The sequence below is a fragment of the Symphalangus syndactylus genome, chromosome 3, assembly GCF_028878055.3.
Source record: "Symphalangus syndactylus isolate Jambi chromosome 3, NHGRI_mSymSyn1-v2.1_pri, whole genome shotgun sequence".
Lineage (NCBI taxonomy): Eukaryota > Metazoa > Chordata > Mammalia > Primates > Hylobatidae > Symphalangus > Symphalangus syndactylus.
In genome coordinates this window covers 123,768,586-123,790,464 of record NC_072425.2, presented here as the reverse complement: position 1 = coordinate 123,790,464, position 21,879 = coordinate 123,768,586, and the positions used below count along the sequence as shown (strand labels likewise).

Sequence of the window (21,879 nt, the reverse complement as noted above, 5' to 3'; positions counted from 1 at the left end):
CCAGAATCTCTGGAACATAGCTAAAACTGTGTTAAGATGGAAATCTATAGCATTAAATGCCCACATCAGAAAGCTAGAAAGATCTCAAATTGACACTCTAACATCACAATTAAAAGAGCTAGAGGGGCAAGAACAAACTAATCCAAAAGGTAGCAGAAGACAAGAGATAACTAAGATCAGAGAAGAAGTGAAGGAGATAAGAGACATGAAAAATCTCCAAAAGTCAATGAATCCAGGAGCTGATTTTTTGAAAAAATTAACAAAATAGGTAGACAAATAGCTAGACTAATAAGAGAGAGAAGAATCAAATAGACACAATAAAAAATGATAAAGGGGATATCACCACTAACCCCACAGAAATACAAACTACCATCAGAGAATACTATAAACACCTTTACGCAAATAAACTAGAAAATCTAGAAGAAATGGATAAATTCCTGGACACCTACAGCCTACCAAGACTAAACCAGGAAGAAGTTGAATCCCTGAATAGACCAATAACAAGCTCTAAAATTGAGGCAGTAATTAATAGCCTACCAACCAAAAACAAGCAAGGACCAGATGGATTCATAGCTGAATTCTACCAGAAATACAAAGAGGAGCTAGTACCATTCTTTCTGAAACTATTTTAAACAACTGAAAAGGAGGGAGTCTTCCCTAACTCATTTTATGAAGCCAGCATCATCCTGATACCAAAATTAGGAATAGACACAACAAAAAAAAGAAAACTTCAGGCCAATATCCCTGATGAACATCGATGCAAAAATCCTCAATAAAATACTGGCAAACTGAATCAGCAGCACATCAAAAAACTTATCCACCATGAGCAAGTGGGCTTCATCCCTGGGATGCAAGGCTGGTTCAACATACGCAAATGCATAAACATAATCTGTCACATAACCAGAACCAAAGAGAAAAAGCACATCATTATCTCAATAGATTCAGAAAAGGCCTTTGATAAAATTGAACATCGCTTCATGTTAACTCTCAATAAACTAGGTATTGATGGAACATATCTCAAAATAAGAGCTATTTATGACAAACCCACAGCCAGTATCATATGGAATGGGCAAAAGCGAGAAGCATTTCTTTAAAAACTGGTACAAGACAAGGATGCCCTCTCTCACCACTCCTATTCAACATAGTATCAGAAGTTCTGGCTAGGGCAATCAGGCAAGAGAAAGAAATAAAGGGTATTCAAACAAGAAGAGAGGAAGTCAAGTTGTCTCTGTTTGCAGATGACGTGATTTTATATTTAGAAAACCCTGGCTGGGTGCGGTGGCTCACGCCTGTAATCCCAGCACTTCGGGAGGCCAAGGTGGGTGGATCACAAGGTAAGGAGATGGAGACCATCCTGGCTAACATGATGAAACCCTGTCTCTACTAAAAATACAAAAATTAGCCAGATGTGGTAGTGCACACCTGTAGTCCCAGATACTCAGGAGGCTGAGGCAGGAAAATCACTTGAACCCAGGAGGTGGAGGTTGCAGTGAGCTGAGAGTGTACCAGCCTGCGCAATAGATCAAGACTCTGTTTGAAAAAAAAAAAAAAAAAAAAACCTCATCATCTCAGCCCAAAAACTTCTTGAACTGATAAGCAACTTCAGCAAAGTCTCAGGGTACAAAATTAGTGTGCAAAAATCACAGTAAGTCCTTTACACCAACAGTAGGCAAGCAGAGAGCCAAATCATGAATGAACTCCCATTCACAATTGCTACAAAGAGAATAAAATACCTAGGAATACAACTTACAAGGGTTGTGAAGACCTCTTCAAGGAGAACTACAAACCACTGCTCAAGGAAATAAGAGAAGGCATAAACAAATGGAAAAACATTCCATCCTCATGGATAGGAAGAATCAATATCGTGAAAATATCCATACTGCCCAAAGTAATGTACAGATTCAGTGCTATTCACATCAAACTACCGTTGACATTCTTCACAGAATTAGAAAAAGTTATTTTAAATTTCATATGGAATCAAAGAAAACCCTGTATAGTCAAGACAATCCTAAGCAAAAAGAACAAAGCTGGAGACCTCACGCTACCTGACTTCAAAGTATACTACAAGGCTACAGTAACCAAAATAGCATGGTACTGATATCAAAACAGACATATAGCCAGTGGAGCAGTACAGAGACCTCAGAAATAACACCACATATCTACAACCATCTGATCTTTGACAAACCTGACAAAAGACAAGCAATGGAGACAGGATCTCCTATTTAGTAAATGGTGCTGGGAAAACTGGCTAGCCATAGGCAGAAAAGTAAAACTAGACCCCTTTCTTACACCTTATACAAAAATTAACTCAGGATGGATTGAAGACTTCAATGTAAAACCCCAAACCATAAAAACTCTGGAAGAAAACCTAAGCAATACCATTCAGGACATTGGCATGGGCAAAGACTTCATGACAAAAACACCAAAAGCAATTGCGACAAAATCCGAAATTGACAAATGGGATCTAATTAAACTAAAGAGCTTTTGCACAGCAAAATAAACTGTCATCAGAGTGAACAGGCAACCTACAGAATGGGAGAAAATTTTTGCAATTTTCTGACAAAGGGCTAATATCCAGAATTTACAGGGAACTTAACCATATTTACAAAAGCAAAACCAAACAACCCCATCATAAAGTGGGCAAAGGATATGAACACACACTTCTCAAAAGAAGATATTTACGCGGCCAACAATCATGAAAAAAGCTCAATATCACTGATCATCAGAGAAATGCAAATGAAAACCACAATGAGATACCATCTCACCCCAGTCAGAATGGCGATTATTAAAAAGTCAGGGAACAGTAGATGCTGGTGAGGCTGTGGAGAATTAGGAATGCTTTTATACTGTTGGTGGAAATGTAAATTAGTTCAGCCATTGTGGAAGACAGTGTGGTGATTCCTCAAGGATCTAGAACCAGAAATACGATTTGACCCAGCAATCCCATTACTGAGTATATACCCAAAGGAGTATAAATCATTCTACTATAAAGACACATGTACATGTATGTTCATTGCAGCACTGTTTACAGTAACAAAGATATGGAACCAACCCAAATGTCCATCAATGATAGACTGGGTAATGAAAATGTGGTACATATACACCATGGAATAAAATGCAGCCATAAAAATGAGTGAGATCATGTCCTTTGCAGGGACATGGATGAAGCTGGAAGCCATCATTCTCAGCATACTAACACAGGAACAGGAAACCAAACACTGCATGTTCTCACTCAGAAGTGGGAGTTGAACGTTGAGAACACATAGTCACAGAGAGGGGAACAACACACACCATGGCCTGTTGGAGGGTGAGGGGTGAGGGCAGGGAACTTAGAGGATGGGTCAATAGGTGCAGCAAACCACCATGGCACATGTATACCTATGTAACAAACCTGCACGTTCTGCACATGTATCCCATTTTTTTAGAAGAACTAAAAAAAAGTGACCATTAAAGAGGCATTAGCATTGATTAACAGCTCAGAGTAAGCCCTCTGAGGATCGATCCGTGTGGAAATCATGCTCTCCTGCTGCCTCTTCTGTGGCCGCCAATTTGAACAGGGCTAGTCATCATCAGCGAAAGCCAGAATCTGTGTACATCACAGTAATCCCTTCCCCGACCTTCTTCGCCAGCAGGTAAGAGACTGGTAAAAAGTATAGGTGTGAGAAGTGATGAGAATACTTATCTGCAGGGAGATTCCAAAGCTTGGGAGCCACTGCCCTGTTTTCAGTGTGGCAGATTGCATTCCAGAAGAAGGGGCTAGGTGTGGTCACAGAGCTGAAGCAGGTGCTCCTGCAGCTCTTCTTTGTAATTAGCTCATGTCTGCTGGTTCTTTGACTCTGCACCTCACTGCTGCTGGGCTGCTGCTGGCTTTGTGTCTTCTCTGGCAATGTGGCAGGGTGCTGAAGAAGGAAGGCTGGGGAATGTGATGAGCCCTTTGTCACCTGCCAGGTGGCCAGCATCTGATAGCAGGCATAGCACAGAGGCCTGAGAAGGCTGCCTGATTAGACATGTGCTTCCCTGAACCTGTGCCCTTCTTAGCACTCAACACCTGTGGCTCCTTGTTGGCAAAGGAACAAGAATTTGTCAAACAATAAGCATTCACATGTATTAAATTAGTCATTTGGCATAACTTGCCCAAGCTTGTGATAAAAGGCCTGCCAGTGAATACTGAAGGGTACAAAATATAGCAATGGAAAAATCACATATGCACACATATGAATTTATATCACTACATATATTATGCACGGACATATGATCAGTCACATCCAGATGTATTTGTTTTCATTAATTCATTGGTTTATTCTTTTATAGATTCACCACAAACAAGAAACGGTGCCAAAGATTAGGGTTACTATAGTGGTCTTCGTTTAGTTTCTCTGAAACTTTATAGTTTCTCTTTCTGGACCTTAGCATGTATGTTTCTTCAGTCTGGAATGGTTTCCTTCCTCCCCTATCTATCTACTCTTTTTTGGTGGCCTAGTTGACATTTCCTTTTTCTTCTTCAAGAGGTTAAGTCTGGTTGAGGGATTGGACACATTAGCAGCTATTGTGTGGGAAATATTAGGCTGGGGGTAATCACAAGGTGCTTTGGAAGCCTAACAAGTAGAGACATCTATCTCGGTCTCGGAGTGTCAAGGAAAGCATTCTGAAGGAATTTTGGTGTGAAGATATGCAAGATAAGTGAAGCAGAGAACTAGCTAAGTGGGGTAGGTAGGAGAACAGAATCCTAGTTAAAAAACAAAACAAAACACAGAACCAGCCATGTACAGAAGCCTGTAAATGAGAGAGAGATTGTTGAGTATGTTCAGGAAACTCAAAAGTGGTTCATAATGGCTGGTGTAGAGGTGTGAAATGGGGGATTGAGAGCGGGAAAGATGGGCCAGTAAGTAAAAGCTGGACTAAGCCTTGCTGATTTTGGACTTTATTCAGAAGGCAACAATCATTGGAGGGCTTTCCAGAGAAACAGTATGATAAGATGTATAATTCTAGACTACTGATCATGGTGGCCTAAAACAAAGTATTGGTATTTAGGATAGAGAGACTAGCAGAATGTCAGGGGAGATGCATTATGAACTTACACACAACACACACACAATCGTAATTTTATTAAAATAAAAAAATTCTAAATTATTTTGACAGTTTTAGCTTAGCTTTATATCATACAAAATCAAGTATCTTTTTACATCTTTTTTATATGTTTGCTTGTTTTGGTTAAGGCATACCTACAGTCCCCTAGATCTTCTAAAATATTTATTGCTTCGTCTTTTTGCGTTGTAAGATTTTAATTGATCTGGAATTTGACTTTGAGGCATGAGATGGGATTTAATTTTATTGTTTTCCAGATGGCTAGTGCCATTTATTAAGTAAACCATTCTTTTCCCTTTGAATTGAAATACTGTTCTGCGGTATATTAAAACTTCTCATATACACAGATTTACTTCAGCAAAAAGACATAATTTTATGCTTTTTTGCAATGTGTTTACTGGTGATTTTATTTTCATATCTCACAATATTTTCTAGAATCTCCAAGATAATATTGAAAATGATGATAGCAAGCATACTTGTCAAATTTCTGATTTTAGTTGAAATGTTTTTAGTATTTCACTATTTAGAATAAGCTGCTTCTGGTTTTTGGAAAAGATCTTTTATTATATTTGAACGGTTTCTTTATATCTTATTTTATTCAAAATGCTTATTAAGACTGTTGAATCTCAGACTTTTCAGAATCTACTGCTATGATCATATTTTGTTTACTATTATGAATGTAATAATTTATGCTGATATATTTTCTACTGCTGAGCTACCATTTCATTTCTGATATAAATCCTACTTGGTCATGATGATTTATTCTTTTATAAATTGCTAGATTCTATCTGCTTCTATTTTTGCAAATATTCGTAAGAGAAATTGGTCTTAGTATACTATATCAGCTTTTGATATAAAGTTATATGGGATTAATAAAAAGAATTGAGTGATTTTAATTTTTTTCTATGGGCTGAAAATATTTTAAAAACTTTGCAGTTATCTAGTTTTTTTCCTAATTGCTAGCCAGAACTCAGGTTGCCTATTTCTTCTTGGATCAACTTTGGTCATTTATACTTTGCCAGATACTTACCCATTTCCATTCTGTTTACACATTCGTTCACAGAAAGTTACATGTTTCTTTTCTGATTTATCTAATTTGTCTTAATATGTGCCTGTGTATTCTTATTCCAATTTACTTATTTTCTTTCTTAATTTCAGCTTTTATCTATTCCTACTCCGTAGTTTTTTTTCTTAAGCTCATTACAGTTTTTTTTAATTTGGAAGCTCTTTGTTTACTTATTTATTTTTGTTGCTGAAAACATTTCTGGCATTTTCCTTGAGTATAGTTTTGTTGTACCTCAGAATTGTGTATGATGCAGGCTCCTTTTTATTGATTTCTAGAAGTTATAATTCCAATTTTGACTTTCCCTGTAATCCAAGAGAGTGTATTGCTTAACTCTCAAATATATATGCCACCTTTTGGTTATTTCTGTTTATTATTAATTTTTTATTATTAAAAATGTGATCTGTAAAATCTTTAAAATATTTTATGGGATTTTTATGATCAAGTATTTGAGCAATTTTTGTAATTTTACATACATATAATACATACATATGTTCATATACAAATGTTTTGAGTTTGTTGCTTTTGCTATTTTATTTTTCGGACTTTGCCTTTTTATTAGTTTTTGTTTATTATTAACATTTATTTAATTTCTCTGATTTTGCTTTTTATTTTTGATCTTTTGATTTCTCAAAAGGACACATTAAAGTTTTTCACTAAAATTTTATTTTTATCAAGGTTTTCTTTTATCTTCATTGTTCTGTTGTATACAATTTTAATTTCTCTATGATTTTGCTGATTTATCATTAGATACCTTGGTACTGAGAGACACGTATTAATGTTTCCTACTATAATTATAGTTGTATAGAATTCTTCTTTCATTCTTTTATTTATTTATTTATTTTTTTGGTGAAATGGAGTCTTGCTTTGTTGCCCAGGCTGGAGTGCAATGGCGCGATCTTGGCTCACTGCAACCTCTGCCTCCTGGGTTCAAGCGATTCTCCTGCTTCAGCCTCATGAGTAGCTGGGATTACAGGCACCTGCCACTGTGCCCAGCTAATTTTTGTATTTTTTAGTAGAGATGGGGTTTCACCATCTTGGCCAGGCTGGTATCGAATTCCTGACTTTGTTATCCACCCGCCTCGGCCTCCCAAAGTGCTAGGATTACAGGTGTGAGCCACCGTGCCCGGCCTCTTCTTTCATTCTTAATTTTGAAAATATATAATGTTGAAAATATATAATGCTTTATTGAAATATGACTTATGTGCCATACAATTTACCTAACAAAAGTGTATAATTCGATGGTTGTTAATATATTCACAAAGTTTTGCAACCATCACTACAATCAATTTTAGAACATTTTCATCACTCCAAAAAGAAACCCCATACTCATTAGCAATTAATTCCTAATTGTTTTTGCTTTATATACTTAGCTACAATGTTGCTTGGTTTATGTCTCTTAGGTCTTCTTTGTAAATTGTGATTTTGTTTTACTTTGTGTCTTTTTATTCTGTTTATCACTTCTCCCCTTAATTCTACCTTGTTGATAGTAATATTGCCCCTCCATTCCTCCTTTTTTTCTTGCAGTTTCTTTGAATTCTTTGCCTGTTGATTCATTTTCAACCTTTTGTTTTTTAATCACCTTTTATAAGTACAATTCTTGTAGAGGGAGTGAGAGTTTTCTTATTTAATGGGATGATTTATTCATTTACATTTAATCCGTGATCTATATGATTTTCTTGATTTATCGTATTTATTTTACATTGTTTTTGTTTCTGGTCGTTTGCTGTTTTGATCATGTTGACATATACGTAATATTTGACCTTGTATTTGGAGAGTTCTACTCCAATTTCCCATTTCATTATTGATTATCTTCCTTTTTCTCTTAGTAAAATTAGACCCATGGGTTTTTTATTATTTTAAAACAAAATATCAATTATTTTCTTTCTAAGATTATATTATTCCTATCCCCCCAAATCCCATTAAGAAGAAACTTTTAGAACAGGTTTACTTTTCTCCTCTCTACCTTCTCCCCTGTCCTCACCATCCAAACCCTGTGGTTTGCTGAGATTGTTTAGTTTCAGAATATGAACAAAATTTACCTTGTGGTAGTTTGGTAGTTTTTCTATGTATCAGTAGCTTTTTTGTTTGTTTGTTTGTTTTTTGAGATGGGTTTTGCTCCTGTTGCCCAGGCTGGAGTACAATGGCGTGATCTCAGCTCATTGCAACCTCCGCCTCCCAGGTTCAAGCGATTCTCCCACCTCAGCCTTCCCGAGTAGCTGGGATTATAGGCATGTGCCACCACGCCCAGATAATTTTGTATTTTTAGTAGAGGCGGGGTTTCTCCGTGTTGGTCAGGCTGGTCTCGAACTCTTGACCTCAGGTGATCCGCCCGCTTCGGCCTCCCAAAGTGCTGGGATTACAGGCGTGAGCCAGTGCGCCTGGCCTGTATCAGTAATTTAAAATTAATGTTCATACTACAACTGTCCAGGTAATAGGTCATTATGCATAATACATGTCTAATATATATAAATGTGTGGACATTTGTATGTATATACACATTTGTATATGATGTATATGTATACATACGTTAGAAAGCACGTGTCTATGTGTGTGTTGTAAGGTTCATTGCTCACTAATGTGTCTACTTTCCCTTCTTCTCTTAACCAGATTCCTCTACTTCTTCATTCTGAGTGATTTGTTGCTCGATTAACGTGTTTGTTTTTTTTTTTTTTCATTTTCTAAGGTGTTTCATTGAGTGATGGAATCTCTGAATCTTTGCCAGATACTCTTCTGGGTAATAAACTTTTAGGTTTCAGTTCTCTCAGTATCTCACCTGTATTTTTCTCTCATCATCTAGCTTTCATTGTTGCAGATGAAAAGTAAATTTTTTTTTAATTACTTGTTTTATCTTGCAACTTAAAAGATCTTTATATCTCTCTCTCTCTCTCTCTCTTTTTTTTTTTCCAGGAATCCAACCAGATATTCTTAGGGGTGTGTGTGTGTGTGTGTGTGTGTGTGTGTGTGTGTGTGTTTGTGTGTGTGTGTGTGTGTTTCTTATCAATCCTGGTTGCAATTTATGCTTTTTCCATCTGTAGATTTAGGATTTTCCATGGTTCAGGGGAAATTCTCTCTGTAATTCATTTAGTTATAGTCCTTCCTCTGTTGGTTTCTTTTTTCTCATTCTACATTATAGTGTTTTTAGAGATTGTTCCTCTAAATATGTTTATGGAAAATAGAAGGATCACAGAAAAAATACTACAAGGGACTATCTGCTGTTTTATAAGAAAGACACGGACATGTGCTTTGTGATTTGAAAGGAAGGAAGGAGTAACATTGATAGTTTTGTAGTGTACGTTTATGATACTGCGCTTGTTAGATGTGGTTATTAGGTGAAAAAATTCATTTCAGAGTACTCACATGGAGGTTGGCTTCATCTTCATTATACCACATTTCTCATTATTAAAATTTATTTCTGAAGTATGTTTTCAAACATAAATTCACAGATTAAAAAATTTTATTTTAAATTCAGGGGTACATGTGCAGGTTTGTTATATAGGTAACCTTGTGTCATGGGGGTTTGGTGTTCAGATTATTTCGCCACTCAGATATTAAACCTGGTACCGTTCAGTTATTTTTCATGATCTTCTTTCTCCTCCCAAAGATGGCTCCCCAGTGAATGCTTCCTGACATTTACACTCTTCTACAGTAATTTTCAGTACAAGGTCTCACTCTGTCACTCAGGCTGGAGTACAGTGGTGCAATCACAGCTCACTGCAGCCTAGACTTCTTGGCCTCAGGTGATTCTCCCACCTCAGCCTCCAGAGTAGCTGGGACTGCAGGCCTGCACCACTATGCCTGGCTGTTTATTTGTATTTTTAGTAAAGACAGGGTTTAGGCATGTTGTCCAGGCTGGGACTACCTGCTTTTGCTTTTTTTTTTTTTTTTTTTTTTTTTTGAGACAGGTCCAGCCTCTGTTGCCCAGGCTGGAGTGCAGTGGCATGATCATGGCTCACTGCTACCTCAACATCCGGGGCTCCAGTGATTCTCCCACCTCAGCCTCCCAAGTAGCTGGGACTATGGACTACAGGCATGTACCACCGTGCCCTGCTAATTTTTGTATTTTTTTCTAGATATGGGGTTTCACCATGTTGGGCAGGCTGGGTCTTGAACTTCTGGACTCAAGCAGTCAGCCTGCTTTGGCCTCCCAAAGTGCTAGGTTTACAGGCATGAGCCACTGTGCCCAACCTAACCTGTTTTTTTATTTAAGTCTCCCTTCAAACATTGTCTCTCTGAGGAGAGGCAGATGCTATTTTTCTTCTACTTCCATGGGTACTCCTATGTACCCCTGTTGTAGCCCAACCATAATGTGATTTACTGTTTTGTAGGGGCCCATGAGAGAAAATCATGTGTGTTTTTGTTTTCATATTCTTAGATGTGGCACAAGTGCAACCTTAAAAGGTTAGTAATATTCACCAAACAAATAGTTAGATAAATGCTTAATTTCTGTGAAACAATGCTTATTCTCCAGGTGTCAGGCATTATGCCAGTGATAGATATGCAGACATAAATAGAGCAAGGTCCTTGTCCTCAAGAAATGCCATCTGAGGTGGGGTGGGGTAGCAGATGAGAGACAACAGGACCAGGTCATGAAGGAACAGATCGTATTTCATTTACAGCTAAAGGATGCCAGCATTTATGCTATTCACCTTTTTAAAGAGGTGAATTAACACTAGTTAAAAATTCTAACTTAACTTACCCACTAATAAGAGCAGCTTTGTTATAAATTTTGCCACTTGAGGAAATGTATTCTTATAGACCCAGATGTCAAGCTGTCATAGAATCTTGTGATGTGAGATTAGCATTGTCTATATGTTTCAAATGATTTACTGTAAGTAGGGGGTTTGCGTCAATCGTAGGCGGAACTTTGGGAGTCAGAATTGCATCAGTTGTCTGAATTGAATTACTTTGTCTGTGCTTTCTGAATTTTGAGATTAAAGTTTAAAATGAAAGTCTAGCTATTGACTTGTAGTATATTTGTAAAAGTTGAAGTAATCTTTTCTTAGTTTTAATATTTTCAAATCCAATAATTTTTTTCTTTTCTGATCTTGTGCAGTTTAACAGTTCTGGGAATAAAAATCTTTATTAATTGAATATTATGGGTTTATATAGAATTGCCATTCATAATATTTTAATGTAATATTCAAAAAAATTCATTTTTTTTTTAGTGATACAACAGTCACTTTAGCATCTGGTATTCCTTAGCATCATCATTTGAAATTAACAATATTGTACCTTCAAGTACATAGGTCGTTTATAAAGCAGCAAGGCTTTCTAGTTAATGGATTGCTGCGCACAGAGTAGTTTTTAGTTTGTTGCCTGTGGTGAACTTACTTCTTATTTTCTGGATGATTCTTTGGGATCCTGGCATTAGGCACAGAACATAAGCTTACACTGTATTGTCTTTACATTTGTGTGCACCATAACTGTGAGAACCTTTTCAATGTTATGAGAAATACAAGTTAGAAGAACTTCTCTTTTTCTCTTCAATGCACATGGACCCGAAGTCTTCTGAAAATACAGTTCTTCAAAGTTTAGAAGCAATCCATGGAATATTTTCAGTGACACATGGAATATTGTAGTTCAGCATATATGGTCAGTTTATAGGAATTTTTATTTATTGTGTATTTAGTTTTTAATAAGAATTTCGTAACTGGAAGATTTCATAGCAACAAAGGACTGTCATTGAATATGTATATAAATTTAACTTGTATGTTAGAGTTTTCTAGTTATAACATAGTGATGGTGATGTAAGGATTTGGCATAGAAAGAAGTTTTAGTGAAGGAAGTGAGAATTAATGTTCAGACAGAGTAATCAAACCAGAAGAGTATGGTTTGAAAAGCCTAAAGAGATGAGAGTTTTAGGAGGAAGGGGTGATTAATAGTGTCAAATTAAAGGAAAAACAGCAAACAAGGTTAAGTAAGATAAGGACAAAACAGTATATATTGATTTAAGTATTTATGAAAGCAGTTTCAACAGAGCAGTCAGAACAGGAGACTAATGGCAGTGAATATTTCTATCTTGTTTTCTCTTCTACACTAGAGAACTGGACAGGTAAGTATTATTATTGTCAGTTCTGGCTGACATTATTGTTAGAGAATGCAACATGTGTTGAAGAGCAGTCTTGTAACCTGGCAATGTGAGATGAGTGGTGATATTTTTATCTTAATAAGTGACTTTCTCAACAAGTCTTGAGCATCCAATCCATGAAACCAAAATGAATATGAAATGCTTATTAATAAAGGGACTCTTTCTCACTTAGGTTTTCTACTCATTTTCCTATCACATTGATTTTAAGAAGTTCTTTGTAAAACTGACTTCTTGGCTACCACAAGTTTTAGACTCTGTAGTAAGCTCTTAAAGAATATTAGATGTGCTTTGACTATTTTAAAAATAATATTATTCACTGTTGATTTGCCTCACTTCTGGCTGGGAGAAACACTCAGGGAATGATAAAGGTAGGAAAGCAGCTAAGCTGTAGACAGCCTAGATTGCTCTGCACTCTAATGGGGCGCTAGCAAAGTGACCTTCTTTTCCCAGTCCTGCCTGATTTGCAGGACTTCAAATGAGATGATGCAAATGGGGCAAGAAAATATGAATATGTAAACTACATGTATTGATTTCAACCAATGTCAAAGGAGAAGCAATAGAGTTTAGGTAGACGCTGTCTTTAATATGCAGGCCAAAATCTTTTATATGTGTTATAGTCCTCCTTGGCACATAAATTCCCTCATTTTTCCTCAGATCATCCTCAAGGGGGGATCTTGTGATCACATGTGATCCTGCTTCTTATGACTATAGAATACATTGTGCACACTTATTTATTTTTCATTATAATATCCAGCACTATAAGGTGGAATTCTTTTGCCAGGGCATCAGGGATTGATTATATGTGGAGAAAACTTAACAATAACCTTTAATTCTATCTCATCAGATTCCTACTCCATTCTTGGCTGCCCTCACTTTTGTGGGTGAAAGAATGTAAATCATTCCAGAGTTCTGTCATTATTATTTTCTTGTTTTTTCTCCTTTTCCCTGAGGTCTAGCTGACCTGCATGTCTTTCCCTGAGATTGCTAATGTAAGCCTTTTGTTTCCACCAGATAGCTTGATGCCTATCCCCATTCATGTGCCATAGATTTCCTCTCTGGTTTATATTTTCCACTTAATACATGCATTTCGATAAGAAGTAAGATGATAATATGGATGTAATATGGACATAATATGTAGGCAACTTGGATATTCTATGAAGAATGGGGAAATCACTAAGAAAAAGAAAAATATATTATTTTTGATAACTACTGCAAGGCTATTGAAAGGTGAACAGCTAGATTAGCAACATTTAAAAAGCTGATGCTCTGGGAGTTAGGGGGAAGGAAGGGATAAACAGGATTTTTAGGGCAGTGAAAATGCTCTAGGTGATATGATAAGTGTATATATATCATTATACATTTGTTTAAGCCCACAGAATATACAATATTAAGAGTGAACCCTAATGTAAACCATAGACTTTGGATGATAATGATGCGTCATGTAGGTTCATGGATTGTAATAAATGTACCACTGTGGTGGGACATATGATAATAGGGCAGGCTGTGCATGTGTGGGGGCAGAGAGATATGGGAAATAACTGTGCCTTCTGCTCAATTTTGCTGTGAATCTAAAACTGGTCTAAAAATATGTAGTCTATTTAAAAACAAACAAAAAGGTTCATGTTCATTAGCATTTCAGAGGCATCCTGAAGATGAACTGAAATTTATATTTTCTGATTCAAGATGAGTGAATTAACCTATGTGGAAATTTGTGGATCTAAGAGAAATAACCTTTGTTACTTTATTCAGTAGTTACTCTTTTGATAAGCACTTAAAAAGCTATAAATTCAATTATTTATATTAGACTTCACTAACATTTGCTTCCCATTTACCTCTAGGTTTGAAGTTTGAGGAAATTCAAGAAAGATTTGGTGAAGAGTTCTTTAATATATGCTTTCATGAGAATGAGAGAGTCCTTCGAGCTGTAGGTGGCACTTTGCAGGACTTTTTTAACGGCTTTGATGCTTTGTTGGAACACATTAGAACTTCTTTTGGAAAACAGGCCACTCTGGAGTCACCATCTTTCCTATGCAAAGAGCTCCCTGAAGGTACTCTCATGCTCCACTACTTCCACCCTCACCATATTGTGGGGTTTGCAATGCTGGGGATGATTAAGGCTGCAGGAAAGAAGATCTATCGGCTGGATGTGGAAGTGGAACAGGTTGCAAATGAGAAGCTATGCTCTGATGTTTCAAACCCAGGCAATTGTAGCTGTCTTACTTTCCTTATCAAAGAATGTGAAAATACTAATATCACGAAGAACCTTCCACAGGGAACCTCCCAAGTTCCTGCAGACCTCAGAATTAGCATCAACACCTTCTGTAGAGCCTTCCCTTTCCACTTGATGTTTGACCCCAGCATGTCAGTCCTTCAGTTGGGGGAAGGTCTAAGGAAGCAGCTTCGATGTGACATTCACAAAGTGCTCAAGTTTGAGGACTGCTTCGAGATTGTATCTCCAAAGGTTAATGCCACCTTTGAAAGGGTCCTGCTGCGACTGTCTACCCCGTTTGTGATTAGAACCAAGCCTGAGGCTTCTGGCTCTGAAAATAAAGACAAGGTAAGTGGCTATGGACTTGAGATGGGTGATGGGAACTAGAAGAGTGGATAATTATTTCAGTAAATTACATGGTGGCTGTACTTGTAATTATTGAGGCAAGAGAGCTTAAAGTGCCATTTAGAAGATTACTGGTCCCTGGATGTATGTAAAAAGATTTGGCCCCATTCCCAGCCATTTTGCATAGTGTCTGCCTCCTCCATTAATTTATTTCAGCATATAAAAAGAAGACATTTATTCATACTAGCTATAGCAATTACAAAAATGATAGAACTCACTAAAAACCTGATAATATAAACACATGAATATTTCCACTGACTGTAGTCAAACTATGAGAAATATAGCATTTCAACATTGTGGGGCATGACTGCAATATCTTTAAATATATATGCTAAAAGTTACCTTCACTTTGAATGTGTTCTTTTCTAAATTTCATAATCTAGGAACATCTGGTTTACATCCTATTTTTGTCTTAATATGCAGAATAATGTATTCCCCAAAAGTTGAGAATTGACTATGTCAAGACTTCTTTTCTGTTTAAATTTTAGTATTAAAATAGAAATTCATTGCTTTAGAACATGATCACTAGTTGAGAGAATAAAGTGAAGACTAGGAAATTTTTTGTGAATTTCTTTGAATCCCCTTTGGGAAATCTGGATTATAAATTATAAATAATTGACAAAAAGACACCAGAAATAAATCTTAAAATATTTGGGTTTCAATGAACATTTTGTCCCTCAGGTAAAATATTTTAAATAGTCAACATTAAGATAGATAATAAAATGTAAAGAAAAATAAACCGTGATTTTTTATGTTTAGTAATATACTTTCGGTGATTAAAGGGAAAAACAACATTAATTTCCGGAACAGAAATTTGTACAGTTTCATTCAGTTTGCAGTAGAGTGTCTTTTCAACATTTTGTACTAGGGTAAATAAAGTTCTTTTAGGCTATTTAGCCTGTTTTCAAGCATTTGAGGGAAGCTATTAGCTATTAGAAATGACAGGTTGCTCTGGGCTAAAGGAAAGAAGAGTTGCAGAAGTAATTAAAGACTCGGTGAAAATATACATATTCTGGAATAATAATAAATGAGGAAATAGCCCTCTGAAAGCAGCACTTAACATGTTTTTGAGGATTTTATACAGCATTAGTTTCATGATTGATGATTTTTATAATTTTGAAGTTCAATGGAAAGTTTTAAAAAAAAAAATATTCGAGAAAGATGGCTGGGTGCGGTGGCTCACACCTGTAATCCCAGCACTTTGGGAGGCCAAGGTGGGCGGATCACCTGAGGTCAGGAGTTTGAGACCAGCCTGGCCAACATGATGAAACCCCATCTCTACTAAAAACACAAAAAAATGAGCTGGGCATGGTGGTGGGTGCCTGTAATCCCAGCTACTCAGGAGGCTGAGACAGGAGAATCGCTTGAACCTGGGAGGCAGAGGCTGCAGTGAGCTGAGATTGTGCCACTGCACTCCAGCCTGGGCGACAAGAGTGAGACTGTGTCTCAAAAAAAAAAAATTATTTGAGAATGATAGAAAGATGCACATTTATTCAATATGATGAAATCAGATGATTTAGGAAATTAATAATTTATCATACAAGTTCAGTGATTTGAAAATATCTAAGGATAGACCTGGATTCCAGTTTGGCACATTTGGATATTTTAGTCTGAATGAATTAGTATTATTTGATCATATGATGTTTTAAATACAAATTGTCACATATGTATATTATATGTATGTTTAATAATTGGTACCCATTTTGAAGTCTTTTAGAATGGTATAAACTTGTTAAATGTGTATTTTTGTCCACATTTGTAGTTGCTTTAAAACGAGTTATTCTTTCTCTGTAATTTAGGGAATATCAAAATATCAGTTCTGTTTTACAGAAGTACAATATTTGGCTAGGAGAATTTGAAGCATTTTTGGCCTTTAGAATTGAAGTTGGTATTTTTGGAAATATGTCTGAACTAGAATATATTATCATCAATGTTGTTGCTTTATATATTTTATCGATTTGGGAAAAATTAATTCATTTTAAAATTACTGCTTCAGGTTTTTTCCCTTTATATTTCATTTGGCTTCTATTTCTACTTAATTTGTATACCAGGGTAAGAAATAGACATAATGAAATGATGACTCAAATGTCAAGGCCCCCTGCCAATTCCAATAATAAGGAACTGTGCTCATTGAGGAGATGCAATTATCATTTAAACATGTTAGTGGCAGTTTAAAAATAAAGTAATAGGCAGGATTTTTAGTTAAAATAAGGATAGAAATCTACTCATCCTTATGTTTATTTCTGCTTATTCACCTGAGTTTGCCAGAATGGGACATTTGAGAGGTTACAGTTGCACCAAATTGATACTATAGTCAGTAAAGTTGTCACATACAGTCTTACCCAGATGAATAACATTTTTTAATTAGTAAGTCATCAAATTTCACATTGGAAAGAAGAAAGAAAAATAATATGTAAAAATTGTGTTTTTGTTGATAAGTTTGACTTTGTCTTCGTTATTTTCCCCATAATAGCTATTCTTGTTAATGTATACCTCTATGATGTCTGAAGTCTCTAATTTTTTAGTTGGCTTTTATAAGAAAATGCTATTTTAAAATAATTTATATTTATTTCTTCTTCTAACATTGAGGGCTCTCATAATTAAACTGTTTTGTTTGTGCATTTAATACCAATGAACCACTATGTCTGCCATAAAAAAAATCAAGAGCAAGGATGTCACTGAGGGGCATCTGATGCAGTTATCAGTGGCAGGATTCAACAGTCTTGAGGTTAGAAAAAAACTCTTCCAGATGGCTTGACCAAGCTTTGATTCTGTCACTTGGTTTCCTCTGCATTTTCTCTAAGTGATTATCCATGCCTCACATATTCTTCTCTCTCCCTCTCTATTTTCTTTTTCCCACTTACAGTATTCGTACGTTTTCATCTTTCCCTAAACTGAACTTCCTTTCATCATCTTCTTTCCTTATCAGATGTCAAACATTAAGTATGAATGAATTGGTTGTTTTAAAAAAACCCAACAGATTCAGTGTAGAGAATAAAGACTGAATTAATCCATGCTAATTTGTGCTGTGTATCTCTTTCACCCCATGTATATCAAATATTGTTCTGAGAATTTGGAAATATATTGCATAGATCTTTTGAATTATAAGACATTGTGGTAAATTTGAGATGAATTTTTTTTGCAGCTTAATGAGCAGTTTGCAGGTTAATATTTAGTCCATGTAAACATAACCTACTGATATAGATTACAAAGCTTCTTTGTATGGAATGAATCTTGAGTGAATAGCTTTGTTAGAAATGAGAGTAATAGCACATAGCTTCCTTCTCTGCCAGGTAAGGTCATGATGTGTGGTGAAAGTATCAACAGGCTGGGAGAGAGGTGCCTCTGACAACTATGATCTTAGTAAATCTTTTTAACGTCTGAACCTCAGTTTTATACATTGGAAATTAATGAACCTAGACAAACTAATATTTTTACTCTTTTACAAATCATACTTAACATATATACATATATATGAGGTCAATTGATAATGAAGATTTTTTTCTTTTTTTAAATTTTTATTTTTGGAGATGGAGTCTTGCTGTGTCTCACCCAGGCTGGAGTGCAGCGGTGTGATCTCAGGTTACCACAACCTCCACCGCCCCAGTTCAAGCGATTCTCCTGTCTCAGCCTCTTGAGTAGCTGGGACTATAGGTGTGCACTACCACACCCAGCTAATTTTGTATTTTTAATGGAGACTGGGCTTCACCATGTTTGAAGCCAGACTGGTCTCAAACTCCTGACCTCACGTGATCCACCTGCCTTGGCCTATCAAAGTGTTGGGATCACAGGCGTGAGCCACCACACTGGCCATGAAGCTTTCTTTCATCTCTATGTTTCAATGAATTCAGATGCATTTTAAAAGAGAGGTGCAGAGAATCTGACTTATCTACCATGAAGGGCTCATCTTGTCATCAAGAATTAGTTAAAATAATTCTCTGATAGTTTAGGCTGCTTACCTCAGAAAGTTATTTGGGAGGATTAAATGACATAATCCATGTAAAATTCTTAGCGTCTTTGACCTCAGGGTTAAGCACTGCATAAATGTTCGTTATTACTTCTACTGCTATTATTATTTGTGTTCCTTTCCACTTATGACATTCTCCCTATTTATTCCCTTATTCACTTACTGCCTTATAGATGAAAGCACCAGATATCAGTAGGTTTGATAATTTTAGAGAAATATTGAGCTCACCTAACATCTTTCTAAAATATGCCTTGGACCCTGCTGCTTGTCTCCTTAATAACAACTAGAAGACCACTTGTCACACATTCTATAGGAGCTCTGTTTGGATCTGCATTTTTTTTTTTACATACTATCATTGTTTTAAAATCTCTGGTCTCTTTGTCAGATTCATGAAGGTTTGGAATCGAGTTTTCATTACCTGTATCTACTAATGTCTTTTATGTTCATTTATCAGAGCATTGTGCAGTGACTTCCAAAATAAAATGGATGTGTTAACTTAGGCACAACCTGAAGCAGCAATGGATTTTGAGAAACAATAAATAACATGAGTTCTTTTGACATTTTTTTTTTTAGTAGCAATGCTTGAGAGAACTTTAATAACACCTTGGAAGGAACCCAGCATTTGAAATACATCATCCCTATGACAGAGCAATAGCATTGTTATTCATCTTCACTTTTGTTCTCAGGGTTGGAACTGAGGAAAAGCATAACAAAAACACATTTTTAATTCCCAGAAATATGCTCTCATTTGTCTTATTAATTAGAAGCTACAATCAAACCCTGGGAAACAATTTTCAAAGAATAAAGTAGGAAATGTCTGGTTTTCTGTGGCCAAATCAGTTTTCAAAATATTCTCTTCTCTTTCCTAGACAGTTGCCCACCTTTTTCTGAGGTGATGATTGAAAAGTTTTTAAATACATTTATTAATCTTACTATACCATAATGAAACTGTTCAAAGACAAGTTTCATCTTGCTGTCAAGAATACATTATTTGACTTCAACCTTAATTTGAGAAAGTGTGAGCATTTCTTCTTTGTTCAGATAATAATATTTTATTAGAGAATTTCAAATATTGAACTGTAGTTTTAGTGATGAACAACCTGACATTAGAGCTTTCTCTATACAGTAGCAGAGCTGAGACATGACTTCGTTCAAAATTACCTGGAGTTCACTCTGTTCTTCTATGAATGAGACCTTTATTTTTAATTTGTGTGTTGCTTACCTTTCTCTAGAACTGCTCTCTGATCATTGCCCTTTTTTCTTTTAATGTAATTTATTATTTTTTAATAATTTGAATTTCATCTAGATTCAGTGGGTACATGTATGGGTTTGTTACCTGGGTATATTGCATGATGCTGAGGTTTGGGCTTTGACTGATCCTCTCAGCCAGATCCTGAGCATAGTGCCCAATAGCTTTTCAACCCTTGTCCCCCCTTTCCCGTCCAGTAGTCCTCAGTGTCTATTGTTGCCATCTTTATGTCCATGAGTACCAATGGTTAGCTCCCACTTTTAAGTGAGAACATGCGGTATTTGGTTTTCCGTTCCTGTGTTTGTTTGCTTAGAATAGTGGCCTCAAGCTTCGTCTTTTTTTATGGCTGCATAGCTGCATCCAGCTATGCGTTCTTTTTAATGGTTGCATAGTATTCCATGATATATATGTACTACATTGTCTTTATCCAATCCACCACTGATGGGCACCTGGGTTGATTCCATGTCTTTGCTATTGTGAATAGTGCTGCAATAATCATATGAGTGCAGTGTCTTCTTAGTAGAATGATTTATTTTCTTTTGGATATATGACCAGTAATGCAATTGCTAGGTCAAATGGTAGCTCTTTTTAACTTCTTTGAGAAATCTCCAAACTGTTTTTCACAAAGGCTGAACTAATTTATATTCCCACCAACAATGTATAAGTGTTCCCTTTTCTCCACAGCCTTGCCAGCATCTGTTTTTGACTTTTTAATAATAGCCATTCTGCCTGGTGTGAGATGGTATCTCATTGTGCTTTTGATTTGCATTTTTCTGATATTTAGTGATGTTGAGTATTTTTTTATATGTTTGGTGGCTGCTTTTTTTTTTTTTTTTTCCGATTTTATTTTTATTTATTTATTTATTTTTTTTATTATACTTTAGGGTTTTAGGGTACATGTGCACAATGTGCAGGTTTGTTACATATGTATCCATGTGCCATGTTGATTTCCTGCACCCGTTAATTCGTCATTTAGCATTAGGTGTATCTCCTAATGCTGTCCCTCCCCCCTCCCCCCACCCCACAACAGTCCCCGGAGCGTGATGTTCCCCTTCCTGTGTCCATGAGTTCTCATTGTTCAATTCCCACCTATGAGTGAGAACATGCGGTGTTTGGTTTTTTGTCCTTGCGATAGTTTACTGAGAATGATTTTTTCCAGTTTCATCCATGTCCCTACAAAGGACACGAACTCATCATTTTTTATGGCTCCATAGTATTCCATGGTGTATATGTGCCACATTTTCTTAATCCAGTCTATCGTTGTTGGACATTTGGGTTGGTTCCAACTCTTTGCTATTGTGAATAGTGCCGCAATAAACATACGTGTGCATGTGTCTTTATAGCAGCATGATTTATAGTCCTTTGGGTATATACCCAGTAATGGGATGGCTGGGTCAAATGGTATTTCTAGTTCGAGATCCCTGAGGAATCGCCACACTGACTTCCACAATGGTTGAACTAGTTTACAGTCCCACCAACAGTGTAAAAGTGTTCCTATTTCTCCACATCCTCTCCAGCACCTGTTGTTTCCTGATTTTTTAATGATGGCCATTCTAACTGGTGTGAGATGGTATCTCACTGTGGTTTTGATTTGCATTTCTCTGATGGCCAGTGATGATGAGCATTTCTTCATGTGTTTTTTGGCTGCATAAATGTCTTCTTTTGAGAAGTGTCTGTTCATGTCCTCTGCCCACTTTTTGATGGGGTTGTTTGTTTTTTTCTTGTAAATTTGTTTGAGTTCATTGTAGATTCTGGATATTAGCCCTTTGTCAGATGAGTAGGTTGCAAAAATTTTCTCCCATTGTGTAGG

General features: G+C 36.2%; 1 protein-coding gene across 3 annotated transcripts in view; it reads left to right on the top strand.

Moving 5' to 3' along the window:
* Positions 1-21,879, top strand: part of GUCY1A2 (guanylate cyclase 1 soluble subunit alpha 2) — a 365,900-nt gene that overhangs the window by 69,920 nt on the left and 274,101 nt on the right. For all 3 annotated transcript variants that reach the window (XM_055272969.2, XM_055272968.2, XM_055272971.2), the window contains exon 4: positions 14,078-14,796. In XM_055272969.2, coding sequence (XP_055128944.1) covers positions 14,078-14,796 — 719 coding nt within the window. The remainder of the gene's footprint in view (positions 1-14,077; positions 14,797-21,879) is intronic.